The 17,325-nt window shown below is 43.2% G+C and overlaps 1 protein-coding gene across 1 annotated transcript in view; it reads right to left on the bottom strand.

Moving 5' to 3' along the window:
• LOC115150381 (citron Rho-interacting kinase) overlaps nt 1–12,448 on the bottom strand; it is a 46,978-nt gene extending 34,530 nt beyond the window's left edge. Inside the window, exons 1-9 of the mRNA XM_029693615.1 lie at nt 12,305–12,448; nt 10,264–10,355; nt 9,672–9,815; nt 9,323–9,442; nt 1,947–2,117; nt 1,738–1,791; nt 1,408–1,461; nt 659–799; nt 407–532 (exon numbers count right to left, since the gene is read on the bottom strand). Coding sequence (XP_029549475.1) covers nt 407–532; nt 659–799; nt 1,408–1,461; nt 1,738–1,791; nt 1,947–2,117; nt 9,323–9,442; nt 9,672–9,815 — 810 coding nt within the window. The 5' untranslated portion in view covers nt 10,264–10,355; nt 12,305–12,448. The remainder of the gene's footprint in view (nt 1–406; nt 533–658; nt 800–1,407; nt 1,462–1,737; nt 1,792–1,946; nt 2,118–9,322; nt 9,443–9,671; nt 9,816–10,263; nt 10,356–12,304) is intronic.
• Between the last annotated feature and the right edge of the window lie 4,877 nt (nt 12,449–17,325).

Below are 17,325 nucleotides of genomic sequence, written 5' to 3'. Positions count from 1 at the left end.
TAAGTCCATGACAGAGAAACTCGCTTGGAAGAGCTGTTTGTCCATGACACAGTGGTAGCGGTGGCCTTTCATGCTGGAGTGCAGCCCAGCCGGTGTGAATGTGTAAGGAAAGACTTCCCCTGTGTGAGCGGCAGATCTGTTGTGGCTCGTGACAGCAGGTGGGACATCCCAAGAGAAATAAATGTGTGTGTGTGCATGCCATGGGGCAGCAAGCAGGGTATTCCCTGTGTGTGTGTGTGTGTGTGTGTGTGTGTGTGTGTGTGTATCCGACTGTGCATATGTATTCGACTGTGTGTGTATGTGCCCACTCTACCCTGTGTTCTGGGATAAGGGGGTAAGGAAGAGAGGGATAGAGGAGTGGAGGGGAGTCAGCGTATTAAGAGGAGCCTTATCCCTCATCTCTCACCAGGATCTTATCAGCCATCTGCTGGATCTGCTGGGATTTGGTCTGGATATCGTCCTTCAGCTTGTTCTCCCTCCGCTCCACCGTCTCCAGACGCTTCACCTGGTTCTCCAGGGTCTTCTTACCCTCCTGCAGGACACACGACATTCAAGTTCATAATAATACCCACAGGACAGTCAACGACACTGAAATACATGGATATTACAATACAAACAATAAAACAAACAATCACAAATATGACTGTCTAGTCTGTACCTCGGTCTCTCTGAGACGTCGTCGGAGGGTGTCGCTGGGGTCGGCCTTGCATCGCAGGCGCTCCAGCTCCCGCTCCAGACGTTCTTTAGCCTGCCGGATGTTCTGCAACAGCTCTGTGGCTTCTGTGCTGGCTTTCACTGCCTGGGGGTCAAGGGTCAAATGAAACAGCGTGTGGAGACAACAAAGCCCCTTAGGCTTCATTACTTTTCAATGCCAAGTTTTCCAACACAGAGGGAGCAAAGGGCATGACACAATGCAAATAAATGGCTTTTTATTTATGGATTTAATCTTTATTTAACTAGGCAAGTCAGTTAAGAAACAAATCTTATTTTACCATGACGGCCTACCCCGGCCAAACCCTCTCCTAACCCGGACAACGCTGGGCCAAATGTGCGCCACCCTATGGGACACCCAATCACGGCCGTTTGTGATACAGCCCGGGATTGAACCAGGGTCTGTAGTGACGCCTCTAGCACTGAGATGTAGTGCCAGTCGGGAGCATTTAGCCAAGAATAGTTTTTTCTCACAACTTGTGTCAATTGTGAATGTCAATGACTCATTACATCAACACTATTCAGCGCTATGTACCTATTGGACAACAGTGATGACAGCTGATGACTAACTATTCATTTGGGTCCATTAAAGGGATAGGTCAACCTTTTTTGGCAAATATCTAACAACATTTCTAATTATCAGTTCAAGCAATTCCCATAGTGTGTCTCGTCAGAAGAAAACAATAGAAAATGTACCTTGGAAAGTTTGTCTTGGAGTTCCTGGATTTTCACTTGCTGTTCAGCATTGGTCTGAAAAACAGTGTGAAAGATTAGCTGACTGTAATGTCAATGTGTGAAGTTGATCTATTAATAATGGGACCCAATCTCTGCATGCTGAAGAAGGCGGAGGCCAAAACGCATCAGTGCAAGGCAATACATACATTTTTGATATTATCCATTTCATTCCCTATGGACTTTACAAAACGAGGATTCAGAACCTAACCAGTTTGAAGAGTATAGGTGAGCACATTGTCTATTATCTCCTCAGCAATACAGTTCATCCATGGACAGGACATTAGGACATACCTTCTCCAGTTTGCAAAGAAGCTCCTCTACCTCGGCTTTCCCTTGCTCCTTCGCCTTGAGGAGACATGCAGACATGTTAGCATTCACAGATCACAACAACTGTAGATTACTTTCAGAGGCAACACAGGAAAAACCTCCTCTCCTGGCCTACTCAGTTTAACAAACAAACAAACAAACAAACATGCACACACTCACACACACACACCTACCTTCTGGATTCTCTGCTGGTAGTCCACAGCCTTCCTCTTGAGTTCCTCGCTGGTGTTCCGGGAGTCTCGAAGCTCTGACTCGTATAGGTCACTACGGCGTCGGGCGGCCGACAGGTCCTCTTCCAGCTGTCTAATAGTGACCTGCATTTCCTCCAGCTGGGCATGGTACTCCTGGAGCAGATGGCAAAAGAAGAGACTAATAATATACAGTGTTATGTTCGAGACCACCGAAAGCAAGACCTATTCAAGACTGGAACGAATCGAGTATAGACCAAGACTGGAGAGGGGGGTGAGACCGAGTCAAGACCGAGACCGGGAGGGAGACGAGAGGTGCGAGACCAGAAAATGTTGAGTCCGATTCAAGACCATGACTGTAATTTTGTCAAATCATCACCACAATAAGAGTTCAAAATGTGCAGTACTTCTGTGTTCATATTTCAGAAAAAACATATGGATCTTTAAAAAAAATGCATGCTGAGGGCAAATAGAGCCACTCTACAAATGTTTACTAACCCAAACACAGTGGGGAACAATAAGAGTCTTCTAAGCGTTCATAGAAATTCTAAGGATTAATAATATCACTATTTTCAATTATGTTCTGTTTTAATCTGTTCAGTTTTTGTTAGAAATCAAAGGGTAAAGCTGAAGAGAAAACAAGATCCAATCAGGATTTTTCATTTGTGGTCTCTGGGGAGATACATTTAGCTAGCTAGCTAAGTCAGCCATTGCCAAGCAGGCCATCAGAAGCTTGATAGAATGCATCTGCCATTCAAATGTATTAGGGCAACATTTTGGAGTGACAGAAGAATCAACCAATCACATTGACTTGTAATGGTGGGACTGTTTTTACAAAAATGAATGGAAACTTCTGCCTTCTTAAAGGCCAACCGGTCACTGTCCGATAGTGAGCAGTAGTTTTCCAAAGTTCTAGCTAGCTAGCTAGCTAGCTTTTGTTGTAGGTTAGTTTGCAGTGGCTGCAGCAGGTGTTATGGACGAGGATGTTGTTGCTAGTTTGTTAGCTTCTCCCTTCTCAAGAATAACTTTCAACAAGAAGTTAAGTTTCAAATGATCGTCATCTGGTGAGTGGAACTGTGTTTTTTATTGCAGCACGCGTGCTGTTGTTAGCCATCTTTTTGAAAATAACTTGTGTGAAACATTGCTGCATTTAAACCTTAGATCAGTGGTTACTTTGTGTGTTAAACGTGAAAAGTTTTTTTTTTTGCAATGCGTTGTAATAGTGGTACATTTCGATTGGGAAATGCTTTGCCTAATGGTTGTTTTTGTATTCTTATGATTGGGACCTATTGGCTTATTGTGTCCGAGTGAATGGACTGCTGTCTTTCGAATCGGCCCTATGCCGTGGTGTCTGGAGAAGTGGGTCCTGTGTGTGAAATTCTATATTTTTCTTTAGATTTTTCAGATCTTCACACTGATGTCCACAACGATGCTTAAACCACATCAGGAGACCATTTTTGAGGTCTGGGAAAAATCGAAACATTTTTTGGAGGGTGTAGTTGCCTTTTAATTAAATTGAGCAAAACAAATGCCCTCCCCATTGACATGAGTCAGCATTATATCATTCTGTCAGGTAGGCCTACATTGCAGTCAACATTTAATTGGGAAGGTTTTTGCGGAAAGCCTTTAGAAATGTTCATGCAATCAGTCATGATGACTGAATTGCACGTTGGAAATAGCCTACTAAACAAGACTAAGAACCAAACTTGTTCAATACCTGGTTTGCATACCCATTGTTGCCTTAGTTAGCATTTACACTATATTATACAAAAGTATCTACCAGTATATGGACACCCCTTAAAATGAGTGGTTTCTGCTATTTCAGTCACACCTGTTGCTGACAGGTGTATGAAATTGAGCACACAGCCATGCCATAGACAAACATTGGCAGTAGAATGGTCTTACTGAAGATCTCAGTGACTTTCAATGTGGCACCGTCATAGGATGCCACCTTTCCAACAAGTCAGTTAGTCAAATTTCTACCCTACTACAGCTGCCCCGGTCAACTGTAGGTGCAGTTATTGTGAAGTGGAAATGTCTAGGAGCAGCAATGGCTCAGCTGCGAAGTGGTAGGGCACACAAGCTCACAGAACGGGACCGCCGAGTGCTGAAGCGTGTAAAAATCATCTGTCCTCGGTTGCAACACTCACTTCCGGTTCCAAACTGCCTCTGGAAGCAACGTCAGCACAATAACCGTTTGTCGGAAGCTTTATGAAATGGGTTTCCATGGCTGAGTAGCCGCACACAAGCCTAAGATCACCATTCACAATGCCAAGCATCGCCTGGAGTGGTGTAAAGCTCACCGCCATTGGACTCTGGAGCAGTGGAAACGCATTCTCTGGAGTGATGAATCACGCTTCAAAATCTGGCGGTCTGACGTCAAATCTGGGTTTGGCGGATGCCAGAAGAATGCTACCTGCCCAAATGCGTAGTGCCAGCTGTAAAGTTTGGTGGGGGAGGAATAATTGTATGGGGCTGTTTTTCACGGTTTGGGCTAGACCCCTTAGTTCCAGTGAAGGGAAATCTTAATGCTACAGCATACAATGACATTCTAAATCAAATCAAATCAAATTTATTTATATAGCCCTTCGTACATCAGCTGAAATCTCAAAGTGCTGTACAGAAACCCAGCCTAAAACCCCAAACAGCAAGCAATGCATGTGAAAGAAGCACGGTGGCTGGGAAAAACTCCCTAGGAAAAACTCCTGAGAAAGGCCAAAAACCTAGGAAGAAACCTAGAGAGGAACCAGGCTATGAGGGGTGGCCAGTCCTCTTCTGGCTGTGCCGGGTGGATATTATAACAGAACATGGTCAAGATGTTAAAATGTTCGTAAATGACCAGCATGGTCAAATAATAATAATCATAGTAATTGTCGAGGGTGCAACAAGCACGTCAGGTGAACAGGTCAGGGTTCCGTAGCCGCAGGCAGAACAGTTGAAACTGGAGCAGCAGCATGGCCAGGTGGACTGGGGACAGCAAGGAGTCATCATGCCAGGTAGTCCTGAGGCATGGTCCTAGGGCTCAGGTCCTCCGAGAGAAAGAAAGAAAGAGAGAGAGAGAGAATTAGAGAGAGCATATTTACATTCACACAGGACACCGGATAAGACAAGAGAATACTCCAGATGTAACAGACTGACCCTAGCCCCCCGACACATAAACTACTGCAGCATAAATACTGGAGGCTGAGACAGGAGGGATCAGAAGACACTGTGGCCCCATCCGATGATACCCCCGGACAGGGCCAAACAGGCAGGATATAACCCCACCCACTTTGCCAAAGCACAGCCCCCACACCACTAGAGGGATATCTACAACCACCAACCTACCGTCCGAAGACAAGGCCGAGTATAGCCCACAAATCTAGACGATTCTGTGCTTCTAACTTTGTGGCAACAGTTTGGGGAAGGCCCTTTCCTCTTTCAGCATGACAATGCCCCCGTGCACAAAGCAAGGTCCATATAGAAATGGTTTGTCAAGATCGGTGTGGAAGAACTTGACTGGCGTGCACAGAGCCCTGACCTCAACCCCATGGGATGTATTGGAACGCCGACTGCGAGCCAGGCCTAATCGCCCAACATCAGTGCCTGACCTCACTAATGCTCTTGTGGCTGAATGGAAGCAAGTCTCCACAACAATGTTCCAACATCTAGTGGAAGCTGTTATAGTAGCAAAGAGGGGACTAACTCCATATCAATGCCCGTGATTTTGGAATGAGATGTTCGTCAAGCAGGTGTCCACATACTTTTGATCGCTACTTTGTGCATGATTTCGCTATTGTACTACATCATTAATATGTCGTATACCTCCACTACACAACTTTTATACACAACAGAAGGGATTAAGAAGTGAGTATACGCAATGCCCACTGAAAAAGAAAGTGGGTATGGGGCAAATACCTGTGTATACCCTCCACTGGCCCTTTCGTGTTTTACAAAAAGTGCACTCTCCTACATGATTGCTAGTATTACGGTTGCTGTCCTTTTATCATCAAGAGCCGGTCACACACTGAAGGTCTATGTCCAATAGGTTCGCCACTGCGCTAACATCTATAATAGATCTAAAGACTTATGTAACAATTTCCACGTCTCCCCTTACTAATAGTGAGCACGCAACTTTCCAACAATTTCCCCCACTATTCCCTATCAGCAAGTCAAGTAAATTCAGACAAGGTTTGAGGATATTTTTCAATGAAAGTAAAAGACAGTAATGTTACCAGTAAAGTATGAATCCCAGGTTTCAATAGGTGAAAAGATATACATTTTTCAAGAAAGGAGTGTATATATTTGGCCTTGCGAAGCGCTTGTCTGCGCTGACTGAATGGAAGCTGATAATTATGAGTTCTTTACTCCGCTGGTCTGGTTACGAGTCCTCACTGTTCGAGACCAAGAAGAAATGTATCTGACACGAGACTCAATATGTGGTCTCAGGATCGGACGTCTCGAGTACTACAACACTTAATACAGTGCATTTGGAAAGTATTCAGACCCCTTTACTTTTTCCTAATTTTGTTACACTACAGCCTTATTCTAAAATGTATTAAATACATTTTTAAAAAACTCAGCAATCTACACACACACAATACCCCATAATGACAAAGTGGCTAATTTATAAAAAATAAAAAAATGTATTTTCATAAATATTCAGACCCTTTGCTATGAGACTTGAAATTCAGCTCGGGTGCGTCCTGTTTCCATTGATCATCCATGAGACATTTCTACAACTTGATTGGAGTCCACCTGTGGTAAATTCAATTGATTGGACATTATTTGGAAAGGCACACACCTGTCTATATAAGGTCCCACAGTTGACGGTGCATGTCAGATAAAAAACCAAGCCATGAGGTTGAAGGAATTGTCCATAGAGCTCCGATTTAGGATTGTGTCGAGGCACAGATCTGGGGAAGGGTACCAAAACTTTCCACAGCATTGAAGGTCCAAGTACTCAGTGGCCTCCATCATTCTTTAATGGAAGAAGTTTGGAACCACCAAGACTCTTCCTCGAGCTGGCTGCCTGGCCAAACTGAGCAATCGGGGGAGAAGTGCCTTGGTCAGGAAGGTGACCAAGAACCTGATGGTCACTCTGACAGAGTTCTAGAGTTCCTCTGTGGAGATGGGAGAACCTTCCAGAAGGACAACCATCTCTGCAGCACTCCACCAATCAGGCCTTCATTGTAGAGCGGAAGCCACTCCTCAGTAAAAGGCACATGACAGCCCGCTTGGAGTTTGCCAAAAGGCACCTAAAGACTCTCAAACCATGAGAAACCAGATTCTCTGGTCTGATGAAACCAAGATTGAAGTCTTTGGCCTGAATGCCAAGTGTCATCTGGAGGAAACCTGGCACCATCCATACGGTGAAGCATGGTGTTTGCAGCATCATGCTGTGGGGATGTTTTTCAGTGGCAGGGACTGGGAGACTAGCCAGGATCGAGGGAAAGATGAACAGAGCAAAGTACAGAGATCCTTGATGAAATCCTTCTCCAGAGCACTCAGGACCTCAGACTGGGGCGGATGTTCACTTTCCAACAGGACAGTGACCCTAAGCACACAGCCAAGACAACGCAGGAGTGGCTTCGGGACAAGTCTCTGAATGTCTTTGAGTGGCCCAGCCAGAGTCTGGACTTGAACACGATCGAATGTCTCTGGAGAAACCTGAAAATAGCTGTGCAGTGACGCATGAGAGCTCATTTTAAATTATGAAACATTGCAAGCTACTCATACATTTTCCCCTAGCTTTCAAAAGGCTCTCTTTGTATTTGTCTGAATTCTGTTTTTCCTGGTTTTGGGATTTTTTTTCAGTTTTTCACTCTCAAAACTACAATTATTCATAGAGAAACAATACAATTGGATGTTCTGAGTCCATGTCCATGCTTAAATCACAAACGGAAAACTATTTTAAAGGGCTGGGAAAAACAATTCTCTCTCTACTGGCTATACAAAGTGAATGAGACAAATGCACGCACCACAGACATACAGGGGCAACGTTGCTGGAAATTATTTGGGAGACTTTGTGTTACCTTTTTAAGCCTAACCTGGGGTGGGATAATGCCAATGTGGATTTGACTGGATAGTAGCCGGGAGCTTGAGGTGTCTTCTACTTGTGATATTTGTTGATTATATTTTGCGATGGAACACATGAAAAATACATATACTTTCAGAATTGTTTGGTGAGCAACTCATAGGTGGGCTGTGATTGACCTGCTGGAGACCCCTGCTAATGACATCCAGCCTTCAGGATGGCAAACCGCTTCCTTTTCATTATAATGTCAAAATAAATAGTACTCTTTTCCATTTATGATTCACAAACCCATTTCTAATTGATAATATCCGACCAGGGCTAGTTTGTTGTACTAACAGCAGTAGAATGAGCCTCTCATTGAGACGGTGGGGTTAAACGGCTTGTACTAACAGCAGTAGAATGAGCCTCTGATTGAGACGGTGGGGTTAAACGACTTGTTGTACTAACAGCCGTAGAATGAGCCTTTCTGCTGCTGGACAGTATATGATGATGAATCACAGACAAAGAGAGGCTTGCTAAGCCTGATCCCTATGGTGGGTGTGGAACTCTCCCTCTCTCATACTGCTGCCTGCCACAGAGGGCATCATCCACTGGCTCCTAGATGTCCTACCACAGACATTCACCCAGAGATTTACACCAGACCAAAGAGTTAGACTGCAGAGCTACGCCAGGCTAGTTTCTACAAAGGATTGTGTATGTCTATGTTTGAAGGGTCACAGAATTGAGTTATAATAAAGAGAGAAATACTGTAGTGAGAGGAATTGGTAATGAGTGCAATATACTGCATTAAAGTGTATATGCATTGCAAATGTGAAAGAGTTTCCTGTATGATGGATGTTCCAATGATGACTGTATAATGCAGAGATGGAAGAGCAGAACAGTAACACTGGACTGGCTAGGCCTGGGCTACACAATGAACTAAAATGGTTCTCACTGACCATTCAGTGATTTCAGGAGTCCTGATCATAGATATACATCATTGGTTCTTACTAGAGTGCATTTTATCTGTTGTAGATTTTGGGAAAGTCTACAAAATGGTGTTTCCTTTAGAAGAACATCTAACAAGGGGAAATGTCTTGAGTTTGGGACACAGCCTTAGTTTGTGTTACAACTCAAAAGCAGAGGGTTAGTTAGTAGGTTTGGTGCCGTATGTATCAAGTGTCTCAGAGTAGGTGCTGATTTTTATGATCCGTTTAGCCTTTTACGTCATACGGATAGGCTAAGATAGATGGACAGGGGGGCCTGATCCTAGATCAGAACTCATACTCTGAGATGCTTGATGCATACGACCCTTGGTGTGAGTTTAGTAAGCATGATGTTCACCGGTAAGGGAGTATAATTCTACCTGTTCCTTGATCTCCTGCATCTTGTTGCTCTGCTCTCTGATGTCATGCAGCAGCTGCAGAGCCTTGTCATCCTCCTGAGACACCTCCACACGGGCTGCCTCCAGGCTGCGCTTTAAGCTCTGTTGAAACACATATATCACACACACACACGCACACGCACACACACGCATGCACAAATTGAATCACAATGCATTAAAATACATCACTGCAACATGGATGTAACAGTATACACACTATAAGGTAGTCACACTGAACTGAACTCTGATGTAGTTACTGTATGTATAGATGTAGATAAGAAACCAACACACTGACATATTTTGAGATCATGCACTATAATAATGCACTCACGCTGCACTCTGTGATGTATGTGGCCAGGTCCTGCTCCAGGATGGTCCTCTGGGTCTCAGAGGCCTTAATCTCCACATCCTTTTGGTGCAGAACTGACTCCAGGTCAGTCATCTTGCGCTGAAACCTAGAGATCTCCTGCTCCATCTAGGGTGTAAGCCACAAGAGACACCGAAACGGAATATTGCACTGTTACTCAAAGGTTTCTCAGAGTTGTATACAATTTTATCAAAGGAGAAGTGATATTGTCACTCAAAAGGTGCTTATATTTAAAGTTTGCCCTATATCACTGTAAATGTCACAAGATAGGGCAGGAGATAAATGGTAATCAATACATAATTAATGAACTGTTATTGATTGGTTTAAAAGCTGATTCTAGATAAGACTATATTGGTTATAGTTGCACTGAAATCAATACCCAGCTAGAGAGTCTGTCATGTATGCTATGCTGCACATCATCCACATTCTAACTCCACTACAATCTCCTAATTTCTCCGTGATTTTCAATTAGTTATTAAAATAAAGATAAAATACTCATTAACATGTGGCCCATTTCCAGGGGAAAAAGCTAAAAAAAACTAAAGCTGCACATTACCTTGTGACATTTGCCTTGAGTTTCAACTAGTTCTTTGCTTTTTCTCCATGGAGTTGGTTTTGGCAGGAGAGTTGAGACCTGAAGCCACTGGCCTAGGACAAGACATAGGGGAGAAAACATTTAATACACCATTCTTTGGCAGAAATAAATACATTTAGAATTGAACGCAAAGGCATATGCTCCTTGAGTTTGACGAATGTGTAATTCTTATTGGCACTCAATAGCTTATTTCATGACTGCCATTCAAGCTCAACAATAATGCATTTATAATACCATTTCATTTAGCTTTGCTTCAAAGCAGCTAGGCCTATTTCTCCTCTCAATATAATTTGGTATAGCGCCCATCTATTCTAGACTATGTTGAGTCAATCTGAAAAGTCAAGACAGTCGGCAGACATTGAATTTGAAGTGAAACCTCTAATGCTTAGAAGGTTAATTTGTGGTAATTAGATGACTAATTTGAGAGGATTAAGATATTAAAGGGAAGGTACAATACATCGGCCGCTTGATGTTGGAGGACGGAACTATCGACTTAAAATAAGAGACTTTCTTCACTTGTTTTTTATCATAGGCTTCATTGTTTTGGGGTTTATGTTTTTGTTGTCATAGCTCTAGACATCATTTGTTTACTCCTAACTCTTAAAAAATGAAGACTTATCTTGCTGTCATTCCTTAACCACTACAGATCACAGTATATCATATAGCACTTCATTTCTGTGGAAATGTAAATCTCACAGGGATCCATTTAGTTTTCTGGCCAGCTCTGATGGAAAACATGTTTTTATAGATTCAATCAAAGGATTATGTTTGAACCATTTTGTATTTTCCCTGACTACTATAAAAAGATGTGAATGACATTAATGAATATTTGCATATGCATGCAATATAGATTCCAGTTTCACCAATATCTATCACAGAGAATCTTGTTTACATAACGACAAATGGTCTGTCAAATTATGAACATACAAGTCATGAGAAAATTGTCAAATACCAAACTATAGAAATCTGCTATGTAAACGCAACAACACATTTCCTAGAGTGATCAGGACCACCAACACATGAATACAGATTGAAACTGACTGATACATTGAAATGACAGATGGGTACATGCATCCACCAAAATCAGCACCAGTTTTCCTTGAGGGCATACTGAGCGAGATATATCCGTCATCTCAATGCCCCTGGGAGAGACGGAGGCTGGCGAACAGCGGACACACGATGGGTATTGCTGCCGGCATCACACTGTGCAGAGGTAATAGATGGATGGTCAGTGCTGGCTACATTGTCTAAGATAGACAGACAGGACTGATGGCTGGGCAGGTTCTGTGTGGTTACATGTTTGCACAGGTCAGCTACAGGAGATCTCATCTGCTCCTAGTCTGCTAAACAGATGGCTATTTGCATTTTGCCTGGATTGATCTGCATTTTCCCCTCATTGGGCATAATGAGCATTTTAATAAATTCTGCATAGGTAACACAAACTTCTGTCTTGATTGAGCTGCTTGTTTGTTATCATTAAAAGCAGAGCAAAAAAGAAACCCCAAAACAGATCACTGTTTGTTAGAGATCTACAGCACCGTGGGAGAGAAGGAAAAATATGTGAATGTAAAAACAGGGAAGAGAACGGGGAGAGAGAAAGGGAGAACAATGGGGGTGGGGATAAATAACATCCTGGTTTCCATAGAAATACATTATCTTCACCAATCTGCATCCCTCCTTTCTCTGACTAGCCCAATATTGCTTTTTGTTTAATATTTTTTGTCCTCCTGCTCCTCTGTATCTAGCAGCTTCTGCAATTAACCTGCTGCAGGGAACAGTCAGTGCTAGAAATGCAGCTGGGGCATTATTAGGGAATTAGCATTTAGCAAACCACTAACTAGTTGAGTCAATTACCAACCAAGCCACCCCGCTGTTAAACTGGCAAAGCCGTTATACATCACAGGGCAATAACAAAGACAGAGCCCCTTAACATGCACACAACTGGTGAGAAGAGGGAGAGTCTCCTGTACCTCACAGCAGTGCACGACATCGACACACTCACCGGAATACCAACCAGCTCTGTGAAGGTTCAGTAATAGAAGCAAGCTACATTCTCCTACCACACAGCTCTGATCGGTCTGATCTCCACAGCAGTCGAAGAGGTATACAGACGCCAACAAACCACTGGCACTCCTCTCATTCTCAATCCCAACATTAATTTCTCAATCAGACAGCTGTGTTTCAATGGTAAAAACAGTCAGTTAGAATGCATGAAATAGGGGCTTGTCTCCAAGGAAACAGGAGAGAGGGGGGGAATCCCCTCATTCTGTCTGACAGCACATCGCCACCAAGCCATTATAAAGCCACCATCCAAGCACTGGCACTGCAGGATGAGAAAAAAACAGCCAATAGACCCAGGCAGCATATAGAAAGACATGGTTGGAGGATACCTGAAGAGTGTTGCTGTGGCAATGCTCAATTTCAACCCACAAGGCAAACCAGCCACCACCTGTGACTGACACTTTATCTAGGGGAGAGGAGAGGGGTTCGACTGACTGATGCAGCTCAAGGTACAGTACTTACTCAGACTTGGCCAGTGCTGTCAACGCCCTGCTGAAGAACCAGCCTAGAAAGGGCAGGTCCTGGCCCTGGAAGCTCGGCCGCACGGGATCTCGCTAGGCATCCGCTCGCCAGGGCCGAGGCTTCTCCGGAGGCTCCTCAAAATTGGAGGTATCATCTTCGGCGCGGAGCGTCTGCACAAAGGGAGGGAGGGCTGCGGGAAGAGGGAAGGGAGAAAAGAACGAATGAGGAAGAGAGTGAGCGAGAGAGAGAGGTAAGCCGTGAAAGAGGCAACAGATTTAAAACAAATGGGGGAAGTGATAGAAGAGTGAGGCAGGAGAGGGGATGTAGCGCAGCAACTGGCGTGCACACACAATCTCCTCTGTCTCCCTCCCTCTCTCCCATTAATACATACACTGTAGTGTCTCCCTCTCTCTCTTTCACTGCAGCAGCTCGGGCTAATCAGCTGGAGCCCTATAGCCTAGCGCTCTATCTGCTCTGCTCTGCACTCACTCAATTGTCAACAAACACTGCCCCACAACACACAAACCAATCACACAAACCCACACACAATTCTGCATTTCAGACACACAGCAATCACACCATCTTATGATAATCTTTAACAGCATTTTATCCCTATGAAGTATTTGGATTCACTAACGTTCCTTAGATTATAGCATATTTGACAAATAGCCCATTTAATCTGGGCAGGTGAACAGCCACCCAGGCCACATCTGATATGATAGACAATTAACAGAACATGTCAATTAAACAAAGGATCCTAATACAGTAGCTCTATGATCACGTGCCTGGACAGGCGACACTCGCAACTGAATTTAGCTACAATTTTCTTTCCATCAGGGTCAACACATCATAGTTCTTTCATGGAAGGAAAGACATTCCAGTAGATCCTCTTATAAAAATAGAATTGCTCACAGTAATTCTAATTTCACAGGTTCGTCTATTTACGCTGACAACAATTGTAAATGGTGACCATCAATGAGGAAATTTGCCATATCTGGTCAATTACTTCTATGGGCTAGGTGGGACGTGACCGTCCGACCTGCGGGACACTATTCAACAGCCAGCGAAATAGCATGGCGCGAAATACAAAACAGCAAAAATCTTATTTCATTTTCTCAAACAATCAACTGTTTTACACCATTTTAAAGATAAACTTCTCGTTAATCTAACCACATTGTCCGTTCTCAAAAAGGCTTTACGGCGAAATCATAAAATTAGATTATGTTAGGACATAAACTTCAAGAAAAACCACACAGCCATTTTCCAAGCAAGGACATCACAAAAAACAAAAATACAGCAAAAATATTCACTAACCTTTGAGCTTCATCAGATGGCACTCATAGGACTTCATACACAATACATGTATATTTACGTTTGTTGAAACATGTCAAATGTTGTATAGCAGCAATCTTTAGGGCCTTTTTAACATAAAACTTCAATAATATTCCAACCGGTCGATTCCAATGTCTTGAAAAACATTATGGAACACAGCTACCTCATCACGTGAATGCGTGCCAATGAACTCGTCATTTTCTGAGTCACCAACTTCCCGGCCTTCTTGTTCGCTCTCTGTTCACTGCAAAAGCCTGAAACTAGGTTCTAAAGACTGTTGACATCTAGTGGAAGCCTTAGGAAGTGCAAAATGAACCCTAAGTCATTGTGTGTTAGATAGGCAATGACTTGAAAAGACTACAAGCATCAGATTTCCCACTTCCTGGTTGGATTTTTTCTCAGGTTTTTGCCTGCCATATGAGTTCTGTTATACTCACAGACATCATTCAAACAGTTTTAGAAACGTCAGAGTGTTTCCTATCCAAATATTCTAATAATATGCAAATATTGGACTCTGGGCCCGAGTATTAGGCTGTTTACTCTGGGCACGCTTTTCATCCGAAATCGAAAATACTGCCCCCTATACCTTAAGTTATTTAAAGGCTCTTGCCATCTTCTAATCCCATCTTAGTGCTATTCAGTGATTCTGAACTCTAACACTCAAGCTTTTCTCTCATGAATGTTACCTCATCCTAGTGTAATGAATAAGCTATACATTGTGTGTGTGTGTGTGTGTGTGTGTGTGTGTGTGTGTGTGTGTGTGTGTGTATACAGCCTTTTCCCAGCACACCTGAGGATCCCACACACAGTGATCTGTCATCAACACCCCCCCCCCCGAGAGAGCTGGCCTCCTGCCAGACTGTAGTGAATCCTACTACTACTACTACTACTACTACTGTGCGTGTGTGTGTGTGTGTGTGGATTTCGCTGTGTACAATATGTTTTCTTTATTCGGAAGCACAGTGAGTGGTGGGTCTGTCTATAGTCAAAACACATTTTCTCATGCTCTCTGCAGCAGACATAGTGAGCAATATGTTTGTAACATCAAATCACAACAAAACCTTAGTATCGAATCATATAGAATTGTGGGAATACATATTGTGTTGGCACCTAAGTATCGTGATAATATCGTATTGTGAGGTCCCTGGCAATTCAAGCCCTAGTGTATATTGGAAAAGGGATCTACCTGGAAGTTCACGATATTGTGGGAGGTCTTGGTGGCGGTGCCATCAGTGAAGGGAGTCTTGATGTAGATGATCTCGTAGGCAATGGCCCCAGTCACACTCCAGGCCGTAGCTACACTGGGACACCCCCTTTCATAGCTCTCAACACCTCAGAGGACAGGTAGTACTGCGTCCCAACAGGTACCCTGGGGGTTACCACCTGCAAAATGGACATCAGAGTTACTGTCACCTTAGTCATCATCTCCACATTTAATCAAAGTTATTATATGAAAGTTATAACTGCTATTATATTTACGCATTAAGGACCAAGGAGGTGTGGTATATTGGCCAATATACCACGCCTAAGGGCTGTTCTTATGCACAATGCATAGTGGAGTACCTGGATACAGCCCTTAGCAGTGGTAATTTGGCCATATATCACAAACCCCAGGAGGTGCCTTATTGCTATTATAAACCAGTTACCAACATAAATATAACAGTAAACAGGTAGTTTTAATGTCACGTGCACAAGTTCAGTGAAAGGCCTTTCTTGCAAGCTCCAAACCCAACAATGCAGTAATCAATATCAATGTAGCACTACAAATAACATATAAGGTAGAACAAAAACACTCCAGAAATAAGAACATGAGAAAGTAAGAAAAAAAAAATATATATATATATATATATAAAATACAGGGTCAGTTCCAATTAGGGCTGTGGCGTTCACGAAATTTCGTAAGCTGGTGATTGTCAAGCAAATAACTGCTGGTCTCATGGTAATGGACCATTTTTACTTAAACACATTCAGCATCTCCTGGCTTCCACTGGTGCAAACCTTTGGAACATCTACATTTTAGAAAGTCTAAGAAATCCATATAATATAGCTTACACCTTCCCAATAAATCCATTATTTATTTTAGACAGGTCTAAAGAAACATGATATGAAGAAAATGTTGTCTATTTCAGAAGAATAGAATCACATACTCAGAGTTATCCTCATGTTTGGTCCTTATCTGGCTATGCCATATGGCTGTGATCTGCACTAGTTCATTTAGCAGACAAGATTTTCTTAGAATTCCGTTGCATTATTTTATAGTATGAAGAATAACATTTAACAAAGCTGAATAAAAGCAGTTAACAAAGAAACAGGTACTCCTATATGCTTCATGTAGAGTTATTTATGTAACTTTAGTTGTGATACAAACGTTGGGCTATATGTTTAGATTTGTATTACATTCTAAGGCTGCATTGTCACACCCTAATCTGTTTCACCTGTCTTTGTGCTTGTCTCCACCCCCTTCCAGGTGTCACCCATCTGCCCCATTATCCCTTGTGTATTTATACCTGTGTTCTCTGTCTGTCTGTTGCCAGTTCGTCTTGTTCAGCCTACCAGGGGTTTTGCCATACTCCTGTTTTCTCTCTAGTCCCTGTTTTCCAGGTTTTGACCATTCTGCCTGCCCTGACCCTGCCGTTCGGTACCTTGTGACAGTGCCCTGGATTACTGACCTCTGCCTGTTGTTCTGTACCTTTCGGACTCTGCTCTGGATTACTGACCTCTGCCTGCCCTTGACCTGTCGTTTGCCTGCCCCCTGTTTTTGTAATAAACTTTTGTTACTTCGAACTGTCTGCATCCTGGTCTTATCCTGAGGTCTGATAGCACGATGTGCCTCTAATGATGATTTTGAAAAAAGTCGCAAGAAAGGCATGAGCTGGCTGCACACACGTTATTAATCTCTCACTCACAATTTGACAATTGATAATGTCTCGAATTTCCCAGCAGCATCAATTTGTGTGGCCGTAATGCCCCCTAAAAGAATACATGCCTTTTGCGGCCAGAGGCCGTTGTGCCCTTGGGCTGAGTATAATAACTCTAATTCCCTTCTCCCTGCATGCTGTGTGCTCCGAAATACCTCTCACTCACATGGCTCTCCGTCACGTGACCGGGTCTTTCTCACAGGCTACAAGTGAAGACAGACACATCGGGGACGCAACTGCACGCATCCTT

Source organism: Salmo trutta, chromosome 16 (assembly GCF_901001165.1).
Source record: "Salmo trutta chromosome 16, fSalTru1.1, whole genome shotgun sequence".
Classification (NCBI taxonomy): Eukaryota; Metazoa; Chordata; class Actinopteri; order Salmoniformes; family Salmonidae; genus Salmo; species Salmo trutta.
This window is presented reverse-complemented; position numbering and strand designations above follow the sequence as displayed.